Source organism: Macaca thibetana, chromosome 6 (genome assembly GCF_024542745.1).
Source record: "Macaca thibetana thibetana isolate TM-01 chromosome 6, ASM2454274v1, whole genome shotgun sequence".
Taxonomy (NCBI): domain Eukaryota; kingdom Metazoa; phylum Chordata; class Mammalia; order Primates; family Cercopithecidae; genus Macaca; species Macaca thibetana.
The window spans coordinates 23777049-23800709 of NC_065583.1; the positions used below are offsets into that span (position 1 = coordinate 23777049).

Sequence of the window (23661 nt, forward strand, 5' to 3'; positions counted from 1 at the left end):
GTACTAAAGGAGCAAAATTGGAAATAAAGCATGGCTAACAAGTAATAGAAGTTACCCTTTGTAGAGAACCAGCGAGGTTCCAGGGCGGGCCCTAGGCAACATTATCCGTCTATATTTATAGTTAAAAATCTCTATTGCATTTCATTTTTATAACTTTCCTGGAGCAGGGGAAAATGGGTCATCCACATTTTACATATAGGAAATCTAAGACTCAGATGCCTAAAACTACAAGCTGGTGAGGACCTGAGATAGACCAGCACCCAAGATTTTGGTCTACAACGTGTATGTCCTTTCCCTTACCCCTTTCTGCATCTGGAGCCCAAAAAAGAATGAAATAATGGCAGATCCTTGAGTCAAGAGATAGCCTCAATCTGGAAAAAAACCTTCAGTTTTCTTTCTTTGTTTTAGTAGCTTACTTTGCCTTGTCTTCTATTAGTGCTTTATTTATTTATTTATTTAATTTTTTATTTATTTGAGGCAGGGGTCTCATTCTATCACCCAGGTTGGAGTGGAGTAGTCTGATCTCCACTCACTGCAACCTTTGCCTCCCAGGCTCAAGCAATCCTCACATCTCAGTCTCCCAACGAGTAGCTGGGTCCACAGGTGTGAGCCTCTCGACTCACTGCTACCTTCACCTCACCTCCTAGGTTCAAGTGATCCTCGTACCTCAGCCTTCTGAATAGCTGGGATAATAGGCATGCACCACCACAACTGGCTAATTTTTTGGGGTATATTTTGTAGAGGCTGGGTTTGGCCATGTTGCCTAGGCTCGTCTTGAACTCCTGAGTTCAAGCTATCTGCCCACCTCAACCTCCCAAAGTCCTGGGATTACAAGTGTGAGCCCTGGCCGGTGCTCTTTATTTTTGAAAGACAAAAAACAAAAACAAAAACAAAAAACAAACAAAAAAACCCACTTAAGAATGGCCCTCATCCAATAGAAGTGTTTACAGTCACATTTATTCTGCAGGTTTGTTTTTATAGCAATGAATACTAAACCTTCTCTATCCTCAAGATGACAAATGTTGAGTTATGATACTGACATGAAAATATGAAGGAAGCACAGAGCGGGAAAATATGTGTGCATTCTTACCTTTCGCTGTGAGTTTCTAGATGCTCCTCTACGTCAAATGAAACTACTCAGACATGATTCACCTGCACATGGTATCTCGAATAGAATATCAATCGTTTTCATTTGGAGAGTATGCTTTGGTTCTGTTTTTTTATTTTCACTACGCTCTTTTTAATAATACAAGGAAGTAGCTCCATTTTAGAAAGATTTCCATCAAAACAGATAAAAATGAAAGCTTCAGTCCAGGAAACTCAAGTTCAGCTCTCCTGAAATATTCCACAACCAGGCATTACTCAAACTACTAGGATGTCAATATTTCTATCCCTCCAGATTGTTACCTTCCTCATGAATATTAGGAAAGGAGTTTGCCCTTTCCAGAATCATCTTGACACTGCCCCTTCAAGCTGCTTATTCTCTGGCCACTCCTCCATCTACAAATGTGGTGTGGAGGGGTCTGAGGAGTAGGGCCTCTGATTTCCCTTTATCAGTCTGTGTGGAGGGGTGCAAAAGAGTTTCGGCCAGAAGCAGTGGCTCACACCTGTAATTCCAGCACTTTGGGAGGTCGAGGTGAGTGGCATGCACATGTAGTTCCAGCTACTCAGGAGGCTGAGGTGGGAGGATCCCTTAAGCCCAGGAGTTCTAGGCTGTGGTGAGCTATGATTGTTCCCCTGAAATCCAGCCTGGGCAACAGAGAGAGACTCTGTCTCGAAAAAAAAAAAAAAAAAAAAAAAAAAAAAAAAAACACACAAAACAAAAAAAAACATGCAACTAATTCATGAAAAGACTAAAAAGTTCCCTTTAAAGTTATTTCCAAGCTGGGTGCAGTGGCTCATGCCTGTAATCTCAACACTTTGGGAGGCCGAGAAGGCGAATCACTTGAGGTCAGGAGTTCAAGACTAGCCTGGTTAGTATGATGAAACCCCATCTCTACTAAAAATACAAAAATTAGCTGGTCATGGTGGCACACACCTGTAACCCCAGCTACTCCGGAGGCTAAGGCAGGAGAATTGCTTGAACCCAGGAGGCAGAGGTTGCAGTGAGCAGAGATCATGCCACTGCACTCCAACCTGGGTGATAGAGTGAGACTCCATCTCAGAAATAATAAAAATAATAATAAATTTAAAATAAATAAATGAATAAAAAATAAAGTTATTTCCAAAGGAGGTCATATACAAAGATAGAAAGGCTGACAGAACTGGAAGATGTTGATGTTTAGCTTTAAGGTTGTATCTAATCCCTGAGCCACAGTGTTCAGAGTACGCAATTTGTATGCTGTGTAAATACCCTGCAAATAGCACAGTTTTATTTATTGCTTGTATCTTTTTGTGTTGCAAAGTATTAATTTGCTATATGTAAATTTTTTTTTTTTTAATTTTAAGCTCTGTCACCAGGCTGGAGTGCAGTGGTGCAATCTTGGCTCACTGCAACCTCCGCCTCCCCGGTTCAAGCGATTGTCCTGCCTCAGCCTCCTGAGTAGCTGGGACTACAGGCGCACGCCACAGCACCCAGATAATTTTTGTATTTTGAGTAGAGACAGGGTTTCACCATGTTGGCCAGGATGGTCTCGATCTCTTGACCTCATGATTCGCCCACCTCAGCCTTCCAAAGTGCTGGGATTATAGGCGTGAGCCACTAAGCCTGGCCTATGTAAATATTTTTAAAGCATACCACAATATTTTGAAGTCTTATTTTGTAATTTCCTTATTTTTTCTTACAAGTAGCCTCAAAAAATGGAACTGGTCCTGGCTTCTCTCAATATCGGAAAGGCCTTGAGGAAGATACCTGAAGATAGCTCAATATCTGAAAGATGTTCCTGAAGAGGAAGAAGAGGAGAAGGTGTTGTGGTTAACAGCCGCAACAACAGTTCGCACACACTGAGCACTTCTCTGTGCCAGGCACCGGCAAGTGTCCTAACTTAACTCACATTTATTAGCACATTTAACATGCAGTAATTCATCAAATCCTCAGGACAACCCTATTTAGGCAGGAGAATAAAGGGTCTGGAGGCAGGGAACCTAAGGCCTATTCGAACTGACTTCCTAGAACTGAATCAAAAGGAAAACCCCACCTTTCTTCATATAAGAATCCTCATATTCTGATATGAGAGCACTGCCTTCCTCTCTGCAAAATTCCACCCTTCTTCACAAGAGATTTTCTTGCCCCAGGCCAGCCCTCTTCCTCCACCAGGTGAAATGTGTTCCCCACAGGGGAAAAATAGCCAAGTGTGAGTTAGTCTAGAATAGCACTGAGAAAATTGGCAGGGGGAATTGTTGGTATTCCAGTTGTCCGGTCCTCTTTGGTGTCTCTCTAACATGGTAGTCTCAAGTCACAAAAGGATCAGAGGCTACTCCTTTTGCACTGCCTTGCAGATGAAAAATGGAAAGTACCTCTGACTGGTCCCCTCCTGCAACCAATCAGACTGGTTGCAGGTCTAGTCTTCATTTGAGTAGGGGTGTAACTTTGTAACTTCAATTCAGCCTCTGATTGGTCACTTTCCACAAACAATCAGACTGCTCACAGGCCAGTACTTCAATTACATTGGGTATAAACCAAGTAACCAGTGGGAAACCTCTAGAGGGTATTTAAACCCCAGAAAATTCTGCAATCAGTGCTCTTGAGCTGCTAGATCATTCCCACTCAGTACAGTGTACTTTCGTTTCAATAAATCTGTGTTTCCATTGCTTCATTGTTTGTTCTGTTTGTGCATTTTGTTCAATTCTTTGTTCAAAATGCCAAGAAGCTGGATGATGACTTGTAGTCAAAACCCTCCACTGGTAACACTATGAAGAAGATATCTCCAATTTACAGATAAAGAAACTGGAAACTGAGGCACAGCTAGTAAGCAGTTGTGTATCACATTTTACTGAGAGGTTGTTGGAGGAAACTAAGGGGAATTGCAGACTATGGGGAAATACTTTAAAACTATATAGAAAGTATAACTTTACAGGGAAAGCACCTAAAAGTTTAAACAAAGGGAGTTTCCTTTTGGGAGCTCTAAGATCTTAACCTTATTTCTTGATCCTCATATTCTTTTATTTATTTATTTATTTATTTATTTCATTTTCTCTCCTTTTTTTTTTTTTTTTTTTTTTTTTTGAGACGGAGTTTCACTCTTGTTGCCCAGGATGGAGTGCAATGGCTCGATCTCGGCTCACTGCAACCTCTGCCTCCCAGGTTCAAGTGATTCTCCTGCCTCAGCCTCTAGAGTAGCTGGGATTAGAGGCATGTGCCACCCACGCCCAGCTAATTTTATATTTTTAGTAGAGACAGGGTTTCTTCATGTTGGTCAGGCTGGCCTCGAACTCCCGACCTCAAGTGATTCACCCGCCTCGGCCTCCTAAAGTGCTGGAATTACAGGCATGAGCCAGCCACTGTGCCCAGCAATCCTCGTATTTTTATATGAGAGCACTGCCTTCCTCTCTGCAAAATTCCACCCTTCTTCATAAGAGAGGCCGGGCGCGGTGGCTCAAGCCTGTAATCCCAGCACTTTGGGAGGCCGAGACGGGCGGATCATGAGGTCAGGAGATCGAAACCATCCTGGCTAACACGGTGAAACCCCGTCTCTACTAAAAAATACAAAAAACTAGCCGGGCGTGGTGGCGGGCGCCTGTAGTCCCAGCTACTTGGGAGGCTGAGGCAGGAGAATGGCGTAAACCCGGGAGGCGGAGCTTGCAGTGAGCTGAGATCCCGCCACTGCACTCCAGCCTGGGTGACAGAGCAAGACTCCGTCTCAAAAAAAAAAAAAAAAAGAGATTTTCTTGCCCCAGGCCAGCCCTCTTCCTCCACCAGGTGAAATGTGTTCCCCACAGGGGAAAAATATCCAGGTGTGAGTTAGTCTAGAATAGCACTGAGAAAATTGGCAGGGGGAATTGTTGGTATTCCAGTTGTCCGGTCCTCTTTGGTGTCTCTCTAACATGGTGGGTGACAGTTAAAGATCTTTATTCTATCATGGCCTGTCAATATTTGTTGGGTCATACTTGCGTCTCCCAAATATTAACATTAATTGTCAGAGGCAGTTTCGTCTTAACCAACCCACAAGGATGTCAAGAAAGGTCCTTAAATACTTCATAATTTGCAAATGTATCTTCCTCAACAATGGAGTAGGTGCTATGGACTACTATGGTTAGTTTATTTGATTCACTGTCCTCTTCCCTTCAAATTAGGATTCCCTTGGGCAGACTGTCTTCCTCCCCATGACTGCCTGGGATGGGAGGTGGGGTGGTCTTCCAACTCCACCACAATGTGAATAAGGTCATCTGAGATAATTTTTTTCGAACATACTTTCTCTACATTGTAACTGACCAATAAAAGAAAGACTCTGGTTAATATTCTTCCTGGTCACATTCTATCCCAGCACCAAAACTATTTATTAATAGAGAGTTCCCTGAGGGCCTGGTTGTTATTAAACCCTGCATAAATACTTTATTTGAGCCAAGTATCAGGCTCTGGTTCTCACCCAGGTAAAAGGTGAAAAATTTCATGTTAATGTTTTATTGTGGTAAACATTACTTGGGACTGGCCCCAAGGAAAGGAATCCATCCAGCACTATAAACAATTCAAAGGCAATTTTTAGAATGAAAGCAAGCAATTCTCTATGAATCCTTTACAATGCCCAGAATAACAAGTTAAGTGTTCCAAACCACTTTTACACCTACTACATTGCTTCAATCTCACAATAACCCAGAAAGGTCATTAGACTTGGCATCATTACCTATATTAAATAGACCAGGAAATTGAGACTGGGAGAGTTTCAGTGATTACACAAGGTTACCCAGCTAATTAATCACAAAGCAAAGCTTGCTTTAGACATCCTAGTCCAACTTTTGCAAAGCATTGAAGTTTGCCTTCTTTATATCTGTAAAACATTTTACAATTATTCCCTCTAATGCACAGTTCTATTGACAACTTTTTAATTTCCTTTAGTCCTCACAACCACCGGTGGGCAAGTATTTTTTTTTTTTTTTTTTTTATGTGAGATGGAGTCTCGCTCTTGTTGCCCAGGCTGGAATGCAATGGCGCAATCTCGGCTCACTGCAACCTCTGCCTCCCGGGTTCAAGCGATTCTCCTGTATCAGCCTCCCAAGTAGCTGAGATTATAGGTGCATGCCACCATGCTCAGCTAATTTTTGTATGTTTAGTAGAGACAGGGTTTTATCATATTGGTCAAGCTGGTCTTGAACTCCCGACCTCAGGTGATCCTCCCGCCTTGGCCTCCCAAAGTGCTGAGATTACAGGTGTGAGCTACCATGCCCAGCCAAGTATTCTTATTATCCCCATTTTATAGATTAGGAAAGCTTACAAAGTTATTTACCCACAAACCCTTATATAATCACACTTGGAGTGCCCTTCTGGCACCTTAGGGTGTTCAGTGTTGCGTTAATCAAGATTACAAATTTGAGATCCTGGAATGATCTCTGAAACAAATGTGCTCGAAGGGAAAGGAGCAAAGGTTCTTAATATAAACCAGGAGCCAGCAAAAATTCTAGTGATTATTATTAACATTAGGAATAACTCCTGAGAGTTATCAATTACTTTTTAACCAAGTACCAAAATAATTCATTGGAAAAAGAATAGTCTACTCAAGAAGTGGTGCAGGAACAACTGGATGTCTACATGCAAAAGAATGGAGTTGGGTCCCTACTTCACAGCATATATAAATATTAGTTCAAAATGGATCAAAGAACTTAATATAAGAACTAAAACTACAAAACTCTTAAAAGAAATGTAGGGCCGGGCGTAGTGGTTCACGCCTGTAATCCTAGCACTTTGAGAGACCAAGGCAGATGGATTGCCTGAGCTCAGGAGTCCAAGACCAGCCTGGCCAACTTAGTGAAACCCCGTCTTTTACTGAAAATACAAAAATTTGCTGGGTGTGGTGGTGTCCATCTGTAGTTTCAGCTACTTGGGAAGCTGAGGCAGAAGAATTGCTTGACCTCGGGAGGCAGAGGTTGCAGCGAGCCAAGATCTCATCACTGCACTCCAGCCTGGGCAAAAGAGCAGGACTCTGTCTCATAAATATATGAATAAATAAATAAGGCAGGGCGCATGATGGCTCACGCCTGTAATCCCTGCACTTTGGGAGGCTGAGGCGGGCAGATCACCTGAGGTTGGGAGTTTGAGACCAACCGGACGAAAATGGAGAAACCCCATCTCTACTAAAAATATAAAATTAGCTGGGCATCGTGGTGGGCGCCTGTAATCCCAGCTTCTCGGGAGGCTGAGGCAGGAGAATCACTTGAACCTGGGAGGCGGAGGTTGCGGTGAGCTGAGATCACACCATTGCACTCCAGTCTAGGCAACAAGAGCAGGGGAAAAAAAGTACAAATGGCAAATAAGCACACAAAAAGATATTCAACATTACTAACCATCAGGGAAACATAAATGAAAACCACAATGAGATACTACTTCATATCTACCAATAAAAAAGACAGATGATAGTAAATTCTCTTTTCTCTTTTTCTTTTCTTTTTTTTTTTTTTTTAACCTCATGATGCAACAGTAGGTAATATGTTGTAACCAGGATGTGGAGAAATTAAAACCCTCGGCTGGGCGCCGGTGGCTCAAGCCTGTGATCCCAGCACTTTGGGAGGCCGAGACGGACGGATCACGAGGTCAGGAGATCGAGACCATCCTGGCTAACACGGTGAAACCCCGTCTCTACTAAAAAATACAAAAAAAACTAGCCGGGTGAGGTGGCGGGCACCTGTAGTCCCAGCTACTCGGGAGGCTGAGGTAGGAGAATGGCGTGAACCCGGGAGGCGGAGCTTGCAGTGAGCTGAGATCCGGCCACTGCACTCCAGCCTGGGCGATAGAGCGAGACTCCGTCTCAAAAAAAAAAAAAAAAAAAAAAAAAACCCTCATACATTGCTGGGAAGAACGTAAAATGGTAATGCCACTTTGTATGACTCTCTTCAGAGTTCCTTCAGAGAAGTCTTCTTTCCCCACTCCATGTGGTTCTACTAGAGCTACCAATTCTGCAATGCAGGCCTCTCTAGAGGTGATAGGACCCAAGATAGGCACATAGTCCAAACTGGGCCAATCAGAGTTATCTTCTGAGATGTCTAAGTCAGTGTATGAAAGACCAAAGTGCCTCTTCCCCCTTGGATGCCTAATAGAAAATGTGGTTACAGCTGGGTGCAGTGGCTCACGCCTGTAATCCCAGCACTTTGGGAGACCGAGGCAGGTGGATCACCTGAGGTCAGGAGTTCAAGGCCAGCCTGACCAACATGGTTGAAATCCTGTCTTTACTAAAAATACAAAAAAAATTGTCCAGGAGTGGTGGCTCACACCTGTAATCCCAGCACTTTGGGAAGCCCAAGACAGGTGGATAACCTGAGGTCAGGAGTTCGAGACCAGTCTGACCAACATAGTGAAACCCTGTCTCTACTAAAGATGCAAAAAACTAGCTGGGCTTGGTGGCAGACGCCTGTAATCCCAGCTACTCGGGAGGCTGAGACAGGAGAATCGCTTGAATCCGGGAGGCGGAGGGTGCAGTGAGCCGAGATTGCACCATTGTACTCCAGCCTGGATGACAGAGCGAGACTCCATCTCAAAAAAAAAAAAAAGAAAAAGAAAAGAAAAGAAACCAAGTATTCTGACCTCTGGAGATGAGCAGTCAGGTAGTCAGGTGTGATCAAAAACAAGACTCATGAGTCCAATACTGAAACCAAGGTGCAAATGTTCACCTGCTGTGTCAGTTTGGGTACTACAGGAAACAGGAGCCAAGAAGGAATTAGAAGTGTAAGATTTATTAGGGGAAATGCCTATGAAGGAAAAAGGGAAGTGAGAGCAAGAGCAGGTGGGGATGGTCTGAGACCACAGGGAAGTTCTGACACCTGTCAAGGAAGAGAAGGAAGGAAGGAAGATTGGGTAGGAAGAGTATCCGATTGCAGCAAAGCTTTGAGGAAATCTGGACCAAGTCGACAGAAAGCCCAGGTCAATGATTGCCCAGTGAAGGAGTCCAGCACTGGCAGAAATGGCCTGGCTCCAGCACACCCTTCTCAGTCATTGCTGGGAATAGCCCCACAGAGAGTATGCCCTTGGCATAAACGATCCCAGAGGAAGACAGCAGGAAGCTGTCAGTCAACCACACTCTTTGCAACTGGTTCTCTTGAAAGTAGGTCTGGATGGTGCTTTTCCACGGCTGCCATACCCATGTACCATGAATTAAACTCCCCCAAGGAAACTCTAGGGCGGTGACCACATGAGATAAGCAGTCAGTGTCCGTTGTCTACACTGCTTTTCACAACACAAGTCATTAACGTAACTGAGTATATATATATAGAGAGAGAGAGACGGAGTTTCGCACATGTTGCCCAGGCTGGCAAGCAATGGCACAATCTCAGCTCACTGCAACTTCAGCCTCTCAGGTTCAAGTGATTCTCCTGCCTGCACCTCCTGAGTAGCTGGGATTACAGGCATGTGCCACCATGCCCAGCTAATTTTGTATTTTTAGTAGAGACGGGGTTTCTCCAGGCTGGTCTCGAACTCCCGACCTCAGGTGATCCACCCACCTTGGTCTCCCAAAGGGCTGGGATTACAGGCGTGAGCCACTGCGTCTGGCCTTTTTTTTTTTTTTTCCTTCAAAACATGTATTGGTTTGGCCTTACTAAAAGTGTCAGTTCATTTAGTAAAAAATATATGCTATCCTGAAGAGGAGTGGGTGGAGCATTTTCTCATTTATTTTTCTACCATGAACATACTTGAATTGCCACAAAGAAGTTACTATGGAAACTGCTCTCGAACTTGCAAGATAAAAGGTAAAAATGGAACACTTTGTTGACATGCAAATAGTCCCTGGAGACCACTTTTTAACAAACTCTCCTGGTCTGATTTTTCTGAATCTTTTAAAGGCTCTCTTGAAGTAAAAGTGGACAGGCAGATTTTTTGGTGTTACATTCCAGATGGCTCCAGCTGACTGTGCAAATGTCACATGTGACAACCCTAGGATGGGTCTAGACATACACAAACTTGGTTTTGGAATGAGCAAAGAGGCTGACAGTGTCCTGCTGTGAACACCCAAACAGGCCCAGGGGAGGGAAGGTGGCTGTTTTTGGGCCAGGCCCGGTCTGCAGGTGTACTCTGGACTCATTTGTTTGAAAGTTAACTTGCTGAGCTCTTATTTATGCAAAGTAGTTTCTCTTTCTTATCTCCTCTGGCCACATTCCATCTCTCGGATCTTGAGCTGGATAGTCTTTTCAACAAAACAGCCAGGCGCGGTGGCTCAAGCCTGTAATCCCAGCACTTTGGGAGGCCGAGACAGGCGGATCACGAGGTCAGGAGATTGAGACCATCCTGGCTAACACTGTGAAACCCCGTCTCTACTAAGAAATACGAAAAACTAGCCGGGCGAGGTGGCAGGCGCCTGTAGTCCCAGCTACTTGGGAGGCTGAGGCAGGAGAATGGCGTAAACCCGGGAGGCGGAGCTTGCAGTGAGCTGAGATCCGGCCACTGCACTCCAGCCTGGGCGACAGAGCGAGACTCTGCCTCAAACAAAACAAAACAAAACAAAACAACACAAACTTCTTATTTGAAAGCCCTATTCCTCTACCCATCTCTGCTCATCTTTACCTGCCTCTCCTCATCCACCTCTCCAATTTACTTTGTATCAGCCCAAGTACTCCTATCATTACAAAGCTCTGAGATAACTTTGGATTTCTGCTTGTTGTACTTTTCTGCCCATCAGTTCCTTCAACCTTGCTTCTTTCTCTTGGGGCCTCAATCCGAAAGCCTTACTGAAACCTTTTTCAAAGCTGCTTTTGGTAATTAAGTGAATGCAACTTGGAGAGGGTTTCCTGTAGTCTCAGCTACTTGAGAGACTGAGGTGGGAGGATTGCTTGAGCCCAGGAGTGTCAGACCAGCTGGGACAACAGAGTGAGACCTCCAACTCCAAAAAAAAAAAAAAAGAGGTGGTTTGACTTGAGGGACCCGGGTCAGAGGTTGTTTGTTTGGGATTATTGTTACCTAGCTTCATGACTAGCAACTGTCAATTTCACTTCTTTGTGAATCGGAGTCTTTATCTGATCCTTTCTAGGGATCCTCCCATTTCAGCCTCCCAAGTAGCTGGCCTCACAGTTGTGTGTCCCAGTGCCTGGTTATTATTATTATTTTTTTTGTAAAGACGGGGTCTCACTTTGTTGCTCAGGCTGGTCTTGAACTCCTGGGCTCAAGTGATCCTCCTGCCTCAGCCTCCCAGCCTCCCAAAATGCTGGGATAACAGGCGTGAGACACTGTGCCTGGCCTGTAATGAACTACCGTAGAACCTAAGATTAGCCTTCAGGCTTTTGCATTTCTGACAAACGGATGGCCCCACCCAGACCAGCCACTCCTCTGCTGGTCCTCCACCCAGAAGTCGACGCAGCAAAGGAGAACCATTTTCCACACTCCTCTGATTGCATCCCCAACCAATCAGCAGCACCCATGCCCTAACCCTCTGCCCACCAAACTATCTTTGAAAACCCCTAGCTTCCAAATTTTCAGGAAGATTAATTTGAGTAACAACTCTGTCTCTTAAGTGGCGTGGCCAGCTTCATGTCAAACTCTTCACTGCAATGGCTTGGACGCAGTGAATTGATTTTATCTGGCAGAAAGAACCCGCTAAGCGATTACCCTATATGCAATTACCTTAAATGTTTCCTTGATTATTATGTTTCTTCCAATTACCTTTAAATTCCAAGAGAGCTGGGTCTCTAACTGTATTCCCCACTTCTGGAACATACAAGATGCCCAATAAATATTTGTAGAATGAAAAGAACTGTAAAATTTCATCAGACAGATCAAAGGAAACTTAAAGTTGCTTGAAGCTTTAACAGGGGCATTGATAAAAATGAGTAAGTGGAGAACGAAGTGATGACAAGCATTGCAACAAAGCAATGAAAGCAATGTGCATATTTATCCTTAAAAAACACAAACCAGTCACATATATGCGTATGTGTGCGTGTATATATAATGTTGGCTTTTTAGTTTCCCGTGGAGTGTGAACTGAGTTTCTGAGGTTTATAATAAAGTATTTAACAAGGATTTCAGGTAGTTGTCTAAATATAAAACATTGTATCATAGAATTAGAGCAGAAAAGGATTTAGAATACAAGTTCTTCAATTTTACGGGGGTGGAAACTAAGGCCTAGGGATCTAAGTGTACTTGGACATTGGGAAATAAATACAGCGATGTGTCTGTCGATGAGGAATACATACGCCAATCATACTTCTGTATAATCATTACTAATAACATAGCAATACTGCCTTACATTTGAAAAGTGTTTGAGTGTGACTAGATCCTGCACCAGTGGTTCTGAAACTTGAGCGTGATCAGAATCACCTGGAGGATTTGCAAAAGCACAGATCGCTGGGCCTCACCTCCAAAATTTCCAGCTCGGTAGGTCTGGTGCAGGGGACTGGGAAAGTTTGAGAAAAATCATCCCAACTCCTCTCAGCTCTCGCAACTGAACCGGGCCCGCTCGGCACTCAGGGAAAACTACAAGTCCCGGCGTGCCCCGCGCGCAGCGGCGGAAAGTCGGGCACTTCCGCTCCACGCAGCGCCTCTGCTGCCGCGTCTCGACGTGTCACCGGCGGCGCCGCTGCTGTAGCAAAGGAAGGAGCTGACTGGGGGAGTTCGAGGTGGTGGGCGGCGGTGACCCCGGCCTGGAACTGCCCCGGTACGGAAGTGTTCCAGGGTCCGTGGGGAGCAGGAGAGGGAGGCGGCGGCCCGTCCCGCGCGGGACACGATGTTGAACATGTGGAAGGTGCGCGAGCTGGTGGACAAAGCGTGAGTATCGGGGGGCAGTTGTGGCCGAGGCCCACGTTGGGGAGGGGGTAGGGGGAGACGGAGCTGGCCTTGGGCTAGGGGTTGCCCACGTCACGCCCCCCGGCTCTGCCAGTCCCATCATGGCGGCGACCCGCTCCTTCCCGGCCCCGGGCCTCATCCCCGCTGGCGAGGCTGGGGAGGGACCCTCCCTCGTTTTAAAAAACATCATCTTGGCCACCCTTCTCTCCTTTCCAGGCCTTCCTGTCCCTTCCCCTCTTCCAACCCCTGGGTGCCGACGCTTTGGTCATAAGGGGCGCGTTGTTTGACGCTGGGTCACTGCCCTGGCCAGAGGACTATCTTGGCCCCAGGCTGTGGGCTTTGCCTCCTGGGGAGCAGGGAAGGTTTGGGGTTGGGGGGCACAATGCACTGGTTCTCTGTGTCCCTCAGGGTGTAGTACGGAGAGACCTTAGACCTGGCTGGATTGTGTCTTTTACCTTCTTGGCCTCCTCTTAATTCCTAATGAACCTGAAGTGTTGGAGCGGGTGTTCGTAGTGTAACAAGTGGCTATTGTGGTCAGCCTGAAGTTACTCAAAAAGAGACTCATCCTTTGCTTTTCTAACACTAGTGAAAGTAGATCACTATATAACTTCTTGCGATTTTTTCTTCTGTTTCTTTTTCCACTACACATCATTTTTGGTGTGCTACTTGTTCCATTCGATTAAATTAAGAGGTCATTAAGAAATTTCCCCTTAAGAAAAAAACAACGCAGGTTTATATCCTGTTGATCTGCTTTTAAAAGCAGGTAAAACGACCAGTCCGTAGTTGATTTTCTTTAAGACTGAAATAACTTCAGTCTCTTACTTGCACAAGGAAAACCTTAACTTTTAAAATGAGTATAATAGATATAACAGTGGTTAAGTAAGGTCTTCTAGGCCAGCAGGAAATAAAGTTTAAGAATTTAGGCAGTCCTCTTCCTTTTGGGTTTTAATGATTATGCAATAAGTGTGGTGAGAAAAACAGTTCATTTGTGCCACCCACCTAACCTAAAATCAGGAAGTATAGATAACAAACTGTTTTCTTGACACCAGGAAACAAAGTAATTTCCAGTGCTTTGTCTGATGCATGAGATAGAACTTAGAGCTTGATCATATTTTTGTATTTTCTGTGCTACCAAGAAGGCAGTAGAGTGCCCAAGGAGCATAGGTTTCAGAACCTGCAAAGCTGGGTTCAAGCTTTGTAACCTTAGGGAAGTTACTTATCCTCACAGTGCCCTGGTTTTTTCTGGTGCAAAATGAAAATGCAACAATACCTACCTTAGAATGTTGTTGTGAGGCTTAAGGGTTAAGGGATTGTATTGCATATAAAGTCCTTAACATGTGTTTAGATCAGTGTGCTTTTGAAACTAGCAAATGTTTTGCATTTAGAGATAAATCTCTTTAAGAGAGAAGCTTCAAGTTTGAAAAGTGATTTGCTTTAATAATTTTCCTTTATAACAACTCATTTGGCTATTAAGGCTTTAGCTGTTTATTTTGGACTATTTAGCTATTTATATATTGCTTTTGCTTACCAAAGATGAAATAAACTAATAGTTCTTTTCCAGATCCAGGTTCATTGGCTTTTTTTTAGTATATGTGTAAAGATTAGGATATCAACTTAAATAGTTTTTTAAAGGCCAAAAGAAGACTAAAAGCTGCCTTTTTTTTTTTTTTAAATTTTGATGGGGTCTCATTCTTTCGTGTGATCATAACTCACTGCACCCTCCAACTCCTGGGCTCAAGTGATCCTCCTGCCTCAGCCTCCCAAGTGGCCAGGACTACAGGCATGCACCACCGTGCCTGGCACTGCCTCTTTATTTCTAAGTCAGAGGTCAGCAGAATAAAACCATTAAGAAACACCTTGTTCTCTTAGAGGACTAAATTTGTGGTACTCAAAAATTTGAAGAGGCTGTACCTTGTTTGTAAGACAGAAATTGAGGCAATATTCCTACTATTGTTGTACCTTTCATATTTGCTTATCACACTTGTTACTAATCTTCATGTGCTTTAGATTAAATTTACCATGTAAGTAGTTATGTAAAGGAAAAGCTATTGTTGAAAAATATTATCTGTCTTTTTACTACCCAATTTAGGATGTAGACTTCAACCAGATTATTCAAGAACATAGAAGAATGTTGCCACCAAAAACTTTTTAAGGCTTTTGTGGGTTTCTGACACATTAAGATTAGAACATGAGGTTAATTTACTGATGAGTACTCGGGATTTTAATTTTCATCTTTCACTGGCAAGAAGAGAAGAAATTCTTCCCCCCAAATGTAAGCATCTTACAGAACTGTGGATCTGTTAGACTGTGCACCTTATAATGCCATAATAGATGTGCAGCAGATCCATAGAATGACTGGTCTGATTATCAGAGATTTAAAATGATGAAGGAACTTGCAAATGAAGAAACAGTGAAGCAATTAAGGACTATTCAAATAGGTAGATCAATAGAATGAGGGTTTATATGAGAGAAAGGTTAGGGGGTTTAACTATCTGGTTCATATTCTGGCATTACCTTTTTAATTAGCTGTATGTATGATTTGAGGCAGAATCATATGAAACTCCAGATGTTGCATTCCTTATCTGTAAAATGAGGGGACCTGGCTAGAGTAAGACTTTTTCCACCTTTAATGGCTATTGGAGAAATGCGTTTCCATCAAGGAAAAGTAGTTGGAACTAGTTTATACAATAGCAGACAAATTTTGTAGCCATTATCCTCTGTAGGCAATTTAGGCTGAAAAGGGAAATTTTCTTAAAAAGTGGTAATAAGTGTTATACTTAAATATTTTATGCAGTAAATACACACCATGACTCAGGAAGACTAGGACTTTTAGTGTGTATTGATACGCAGTGAGGTTTTACTTCAGAAAAAAAAAATGTACTCTTTGAAAAATGTGTTTCCTGGAGCCACTCTTAGATTCAGTATGGTAGCGGCTCTTAAGTATGATGATGTATTTATTTTATCTTATCTTATTTTTTTTGAGACCCAGTCTCGCTCTGTCGCCCAAGCTGGAGTGCAGTGGTGCGATCTTGGCTCACTGCAACCTCTGCCTCCCGGGTTTAAGCGATTCTCTTGTCTCGCCCTCCCAAGTAGCTGGAAATACAGGCGTGTGCCCCCAGACCTGGCTGATTTTTTTTATTTTTAGTAGAGATGGGGGTTTCACCATGTTAGCCAGGATGGTCTCGATCTACTGACCTCGTGATCCATCCGCCTCGGCCTCCCAAAGTGCTGGGATTACAGGTGTGAGCCACTGCATCTGGCTCTTTTTTTTTTTCTTTGAGATGGGGTTTCGCTTTTGTTGCCTGGGCTGAAGTGCAGTGGTGTGATTTCGGCTCACTGCTGCCTCCACCTCTGGGGTTCAAGTGATTCTCCTGCCTCAGCCTCCCTAGTAGCTGGAATTACAGGTGCCTGCCACCACAGCCATCTAATTTGTGTATTTTTAGTAGAGACAGGGTTTTGCCATTTTAGCCAGGCTGGTCTCGAACTCCTGACCTCAGGTGATCCACCCATCTCAGCCACCCAAAGTGTTAATGATCTATTTCAAACATTGGCTTTTGAGACCTTGAAGACTTTCTGAAAGTGGGGGGACATTTTCCACAATTGCTGCACCTCCTAGTGGCAGTAGAGGGATTTGTTTTGCACAACATTGTGGAACTGAGGGGAAGCAGATAAAACCATAGGCCTGCCAGAGCTCGGGATGCCAGTATCTTCCCACTCGTCAAGTTGCGTAAAAGGCGATGTGGCAGGAAAGGATAAGTGGCACCATTCCCACCAACTAGGAGCACTGGCTTAACCACTGTCGTCCTATGACCTGTCTATCTTTACTTGTGGCTGTAATAAAATTGGACGTGTTTATATTTTGTCATCCTATACATGGTAAAATTGAAAGTTGCTGCAGTTCTATTTTCTCTCCAGATTTGAGGAATGTAGTGAAGATGACACTTCATTACATAGTAATGGTAGTGGTAGATCAAAACTGCTACTTACTTGGTTAAGCTCAGTGAATCCTTCTCTTTCCTTGCAAGGAGTAATATTAGTGGTAAATCTATTTCATCAGTGGCCCGCCCCCCCTTTTTTTTCCGGAGACAGTCTCACTCTATCACCCAGGCTGAAGCGCAGTGGTATGATTTCGGCTCACTGCAATCTCTGTCTCCTGGGTTCAAATGATTATCCTGCCTCAGCCTCCCGAGCAGCTGGGATTACAGGTGTCTACCTCCACGCCTGGCTAATTTTTGTATTTTTAATAGAGATGAGCTTTTTCCATGTTGGCCAGGCTGGTCTCAAACTCGTGACCTCAGGTGATCCACCCACCTTGGCCTCCCAAAGTGCTGGGATTACAGGCATAAGCCACCTTGCCCAGCCTCAGTGGCCGTTTTTATGATAGTGATTCAGACAGCTCTGGCTTAGGTCCTAAGGCAACAGCTATGGGTAGTCCATTTTAAGTTATTCTCCTAAGCATAGCTTGCATATTCCCTCATAAGTTGATTTTTATTAATGTATATTTGCTTGGTTTTAGTTCCTAAATGTTTAGATAATGTAATAGAGTTGTAGAAACTACTGTTCTAGTCTCCTGACTCCAGAGGGAGAAACTTTTGCTTTTATAAAGAATAGTACATTCATTTATTTTAACAGACAGTACATTTATTATTTACTGGATTAGTACTCTAGTTTCTTTTTATTTTTTATTTTTGAGACAGGGTCACATTCAGTTGTCTGGGCTGGGGCACAGTGACGCAAACATGCACACTGCAGCTGGGACCACAGCCGTGCCTCCATGCTTGGCTAATTTTTAAAAAATTTTTTGTAGAGAAGGGTTCTTGCTATGTTGCCCAGGCTGGTCTTGAACTCCTGGGTTCAGGCAGTCTGCCTGCCTCAGCATCCTGAAGTGCAGGGATTACAGGCGGGAGCCATTGCGCCTGGTCTAGTACTCTATTTTCTGAACTTGAAACATTCAATACCTGCCTTAAAGAACCTTGCCACTATGGATATGCTACAACTTGAACAGATTATTTGTTTTTCTTTTCTTTCAGTCTTCAAATGTCATCCCCTTTATTTTCCTTATCTTACCAGTAAATCTCTGTTCAGTTTGCTTCTTGGAATTTGAAAGCAGAGATGGTAAGATAGTTGTCAGCTTTCTAGTCTTCCCATGTCAACTTTTCTTTGAACCAACTGTAAGTAATTGTTATTGCTGAAACAATGAATTAATTATTCTCCTCCTTTTCTAGTAACTGGACACAAGTAGATGTTAAGAATTTAATTCCAAAGAAAGATGAGTTTGGTTTATTTCTGCTAGCATTTCTTAGGGGTAATTTTCTGTAGTTAAATCTATTTAGTACTACTGTCAGCGTGCTTTTAAAAAGTACTTAACTGCCTCTTAACATTTTCTTGCATGCTTTAGTTTTAGTTTACAAGCAGTTTTTCTTTTTTTTCTTTCTTTCTTTTTTTTTTTTTTTTTTTTTTTTTTGAGAAGGAGTCTCGCTCTTTTTGCCCAGGCTGGAGTACAATGGCGTGATATCGGCTCACTGCAACCTCTGCCTCCTGGATTCAAGCAATTCTCCTGCCTCAACCTCCTGAGTAGCTGGGATTACAGGCACATGCTACCATGTCCGGCTGATTTTTGTACTTTTAGTAGAGACGAGATTTTGTCATGTTGGCCAGACTGGTCTTGAACTCTTGACCTCAGTTGATCCGCCCGCCTCAGCCTCCCAAAGTGCTGGGATTACAGGCGTGAGCCACAGCGCCCGGCTTTCATCTGTTTACTGATAGGTCCATTGACAGTACTTAGCCTTTTTTATTTTGAGTGCCATTAGCTAGTACTCAAGGTTTCACAGTATGGCTCCACAGTTGAATCTTTTTCTGTACTTTTTTTTTCTTGAGATGGAATCTTGTTCTGTCACCCAGGCTGGAGTGCAGTGGTGTGATCTCAGTTCACTGCGACTGGCCTCTACCTCCCGGGTTCCAGCGATTCTCCTGCCTTAGCCTCCCGAGTAGCTGAGATTACAGGCATGCGCCACCATGCCCAGCTAATTTTTGTAGAGTTGGCGTTTTGCCATGTTGGCCAGGCTGGTCTCAAACTCGTGACTTCATGTGATCCGCCTGCCTTGGCCTCCCAGAGAGCTGGGATTACAGGCGTGAGCCATTGTCCCTGGCCTTCTGTATTCTTATGTTATTTTCCTACTTGTTTCCAATGTTTGTTTTAGTGAAGATCACTTTACAGATTCAAAGTACATTTTTAGTACTTTTGAAGGTTCTTATATACAGTTAACTTTTTAGTCTCAGCTACCTTTGGTGACAACATATTTTACTGTTTAGTCTTCTCTGTTTTTCAAGTTAGCACTTCATGTGAGCTTTTCTTGTTTGGCTTAATTATGTGTTTGTCCATCTATGTATTTTTATAATAATTTGCTAGCCAAACATACTTTGCCACTATACTTAGGTACCTCCAGATGGTGATTAATAAATCTGGGACTAGCTAGTGGTTCAGAGGTGAGAACTGGATTGAAATCTTAGTTCTTCTACTAGAAACGGTGATCTTATGTGTTGGAATGGTATCTTTATTTCTCTGTAAAATGGAGATGATATTTTACAGGATTGTGAAGATTAAATGTGAAACAGTATAGTACTTGACATACAGTAAACTCTTGAAACATCTATTACTATTATTACTGTTACACACAGAACAGTATAATACTAGAAAAATCGAAGGAATACAGTGTTTGAGAAAATAAAGATATTGTTGGCAGACTAGGTTATTTACAAGTATGTAGGAACTGTATCTTCATCCATGAAGTAATTATTTTCAGTGAGTACTCTCTCTTAAGACTCAGTGTAGCCTACACATAGGACAGCTTATTTAAATACCTCTGTTGTTTGTGTCTTGTATTATTTTTGCTAAATCATAAGTGGCTTCCACTTTAATATTGCAAAGCATATTGCAGAAATACCCTTTCAAAAGACATGTTGAGGAATAGTCTTTAGAAAGACACATTGTGAGTTACATCTGCCAATTCTTAATATTTTATTCAGCTTGTTTTGTGTATTTTCAAGATTTTAAAGTAACTGTTAATGTAAAACATTTCTAAAACCTAAAAAGATTTATTTTATAAATGCACATTGAAGCAGACAATTTATTCTTGAGACTGAACAATATCAAGAAAAAGAATCCTCTAAAATATGTGATACCAAATTCATGGTGTTTGACAATGGGCGACAGTATATACAAGGAAAGCACACTGGAGAAAGGGCCTTCCAGTTATTCAACCCCTCTTCCAAATTGGCAAGAAATTATTTTGGCTTACCAGGGCTCTTTTGCCTGAAAATTAAGTACAGGTAAAGGAACATAATATATTCCCATGTTAGAGCCAATTTATAGCTATTTATTACTCGTGGATAGATTTAGCTAACAAATTATTAAATGCGAGTGATTTTGTTAATGTGCAACAGTGCACATGAATGGTTTGTACTTCATTTAAGAAGAGTCTAGTTAGCCAATTTTAGAATATTTCATTTCTGGTTTTTTTTTTTGAGACTGTGTCTTGTTCTGTCACCCAGGCTGGAGTGTAGTGGTGCCATCTCAGCTTCAGCCTCCCAAGTTTAAGCGATCCTCCCAAGTAGTTTAAGTGATCCTCCCAAGTAGCTGAGACAATAGACACACGCCACAATGCCCAGCTAATTTTCGTATTTTTGGTAGAAATGGAGTTTTGCCACATTTCCCAGGCTGGTCTCTAACTCCTAAGCTCAAGCAGTCTACCCACCTTGGCCTCCCAAAATGCTGGAATTGCAGGCATGAGCCACTGTGCCTGGGCTAGGATACTTGTTTTGACATGAATTTTATTTAGCTTCTCAATTCTTAGGACAGTGTTTAAGTTCTAAATAACTTTAATATAAATAATCTTTTATAATTTTGCACGCACTCACCATTATGTGGTAAATATGCATGTATGCTTTTTCAACAATTATTGAATGAAGTGTTTCAAGAATTCTCATTCAAATAGCCTATATTTTTATAGTAGAAAAAAAGGCATGCATTGAAAATTCAATTTTGTTGTTTTTTGTTTTTGTTTTTTCCATTTGTTTTCATACATTTTTAGTAAATCAGTAAAGAACAGTGCAAGGCCAGGTGCCGTGGCTCACGCCTGTAATCCTAACACTTTGGGAGGACGAGGAGGGAAGATCTCTTGAGCCCAGGAGTTCAATACTAGCCTGGACAACACAGACTTTGTCTCTACAAAAAAATTTAAAAATTAGCCGGACATGGTGGTGCATGCCTATAGTCCCAGCTATGTGGGAGGCTGAAATGGGAGGATCACTCGAACACAGGAGTTGAAGGCTGCAGTGAGCTGTGATCGTGCCACTGCACTCTAGCGTAGGCAACAGTGAAACTTTGTCTCTCAAAATTTTTTTTTAATATTAAAAGAAAGAACAATGCAAATAAGCATACTGAGCCTTTTTCTATTAATTTTTCTCATACTCAGTTTTCATTTGTCACTTTTTAAAGTGACTTAGGTTATACGGATGAAATTACATGTCTTAATTTGTAGTTAAACTCCACGGTTAAATAATACTTTTTTTTTTTTTTTTTGAAACAGGGTCTCACTTGTCACCCAGGCTGGAGTGCAGTGGCACTCATGCTCTTGGCTTACTGCAGTCTTGACCTCCTGGGCTCAATCCATCCTCTCGCTTTAGTCCCCCAAGTAACTGGGACTAGAGGTGAGCACCACCATGCCGGGCTAATTTTTTGTAGAGAAGGGGTTTCACCATGCTTCGGAGCCCGGGCTCAAACTCCTGAGCTCAGGCAGTCCGCCCGCCTAAGCCTCCCAAAGTGCTAGGATTATAGGCGTGAGCCACTGCACCCAGCCAGTAATATCCTTAGTTTGATGTATTTGGCTTATAAGTTCAGTACTGAATGGGCTTTGAAGGATGGCCTGTTTCTCACAAAACCATGTAAAATGTTTAGCCCTATAGTCTGCTGTCCACTCAGCAGCGAGAGGGATTCTTTAAAAATACTAAGTCAAATGGGTTCAGAACTCTCCCGTGGCTTCTCATCTCATTGTTTACTGGCCTGTACAGATCTGGCTCTTTGCTGCCCCCCTCTGATCTTTTCTCCCACCACTGTCCCTCACTTTCTCTGTTTTGTTCAGCGGACCTCCTATATTACATAGTATGCACTCACACTCGTGACTTTTTTTTTCTGTGCTTGCCTTCCTCTGTTACACATATTCATCTGCTGCCTCTGATATGCAAGTTCCTTGAGGGCAGGAATTTTGTTTTGTTTACTGCTATATTACTAACTCTTAAAACAATTATGACACAGTAAGTGCTCAGATATTTTTGAATGAATACATTACATTTGGTAAGTTGATATTTGTTACAGAGGATATCCTTTAAATCCAGATATTTCTTTTTTTTTTTTTTTTTTTTTTGAGACGGAGACTCGCTCTGTCGCCCGGGCTGGAGTGCAGTGGCCGGATCTCAGCTCACTACAAGCTCCGCCTCCCGGGTTTACACTGCCTCAGCCTCCGGAGTAGCTGGGACTACAGGCGCCCGCCTAGTTTTTTGTATTTTTTTAGTAGAGACGGGGTTTCACCGTGTTAGCCAGGATGGTCTCGATCTCCTGACCTCGTGATCCGCCCGTCTCGGCCTCCCAAAGTGCTGGGATTGCAGGCTTGAGCCACCGCGCCCGGCCAAATCCAGATATTTCTAATAATTAAAGCTAATAGTTATTGAGCATTTGCCATGTGCCAAGAACAAAGGTGACAACATTGTTATGTTCAATTTTCTGGTGAGGAAATTGAGCACAGACTGCCAAGAGCGTGCCACAGATAACACATCTAGAAAATAGTCTAGATTTAAATCTAGATGATGTACTTTCAGAATACATATTTAACAGTTTATGCTAATCTTTTACAAGACATCATGTAAACAAAAAATTGTTGTACAGGCATACCTCAGAGATATTACAGGTTTAATTCCAAACCACTGCACTAAAGTGAATATTGGAATAAAGCAAGTCATACAAATTTTTAGTTTCCCAGTTCATATAAAAGTTATGTTTCCGGCTGGGCCTGGTGGCTCATGCCTGTAATCCCAGCACTCTGGGAGGCCAAGGTGGGTGGATCACCTGAGGTCAGGAGTTCAAGACCAGCCTGACCAACATGGTGAAACCCCGCCTCTACTAAAAATACAGAAATTAGCCGGGTGCAGTGGTGTGCACCTGTAATCCCAGCTACTCTGGAGGCTGAGGCAGGAGAATCGCTTGAACTCAGGAGGCGGAGATTGCGGTGAGCCAAGATCAGGCCACTGCACTCCAGCCTGGGCGACAGAGCAAGACTCCGTTTCAAAAAAAAAAAAAAGTTATGTTTCCACTATTATGGTAGTCTATCAAATGCACAATGGTATTATATTTAAAAATATTTTATTGCTAAAAACTACAGCCATCTGAGCTTTCAGCAGATATTTATCATTCTGCTGCTGGAAAACCTTGCCTCCATGCTGATGGCCGCTGACTTATCAGGGTTGTGGGATTGCTGGTTTGGAGTGGCTGTGGCAATTTCTTAAAATAACAATGAAGTTTTCTGCATCATAGATTCTTCATTTCACAGATGATTTCTCTGTAGTGTGCAATGCTGCTCGATAGCATTTTACCTAAAGTAGAACTTCTTTTATAATTGGAGTCAGGCTGGGCACGGTGGCTCACGCTTGTAATCCCAGCACTTTGGGAGGTCAAAGTGGGAAAATCACTTGAGGTCAGGAGTTTAAGACCAGCCTGGCCAGCATGGCAAAATCCTGTCTCTACTAAAAATACAAAAATT

At 42.9% G+C, this 23661-nt stretch overlaps 1 protein-coding gene across 5 annotated transcripts in view; it reads left to right on the forward strand.

Moving 5' to 3' along the window:
* Nucleotides 1–12586: 12586 nt before the first annotated feature.
* CLINT1 (clathrin interactor 1) overlaps nucleotides 12587–23661 on the forward strand; it is a 74230-nt gene continuing 63155 nt past the window's right edge. For 3 of the 5 annotated variants that reach the window (XM_050793925.1, XM_050793924.1, XM_050793927.1), the window contains exon 1: nucleotides 12604–12832. In XM_050793925.1, coding sequence (XP_050649882.1) covers nucleotides 12792–12832 — 41 coding nt within the window. In that variant the 5' untranslated portion in view covers nucleotides 12604–12791. Of the gene's footprint in view, nucleotides 12833–21438; nucleotides 21560–23661 lie in introns of all 5 variants that reach the window. The other 2 variants (XM_050793926.1, XM_050793923.1) reach the window with 2 other exon arrangements.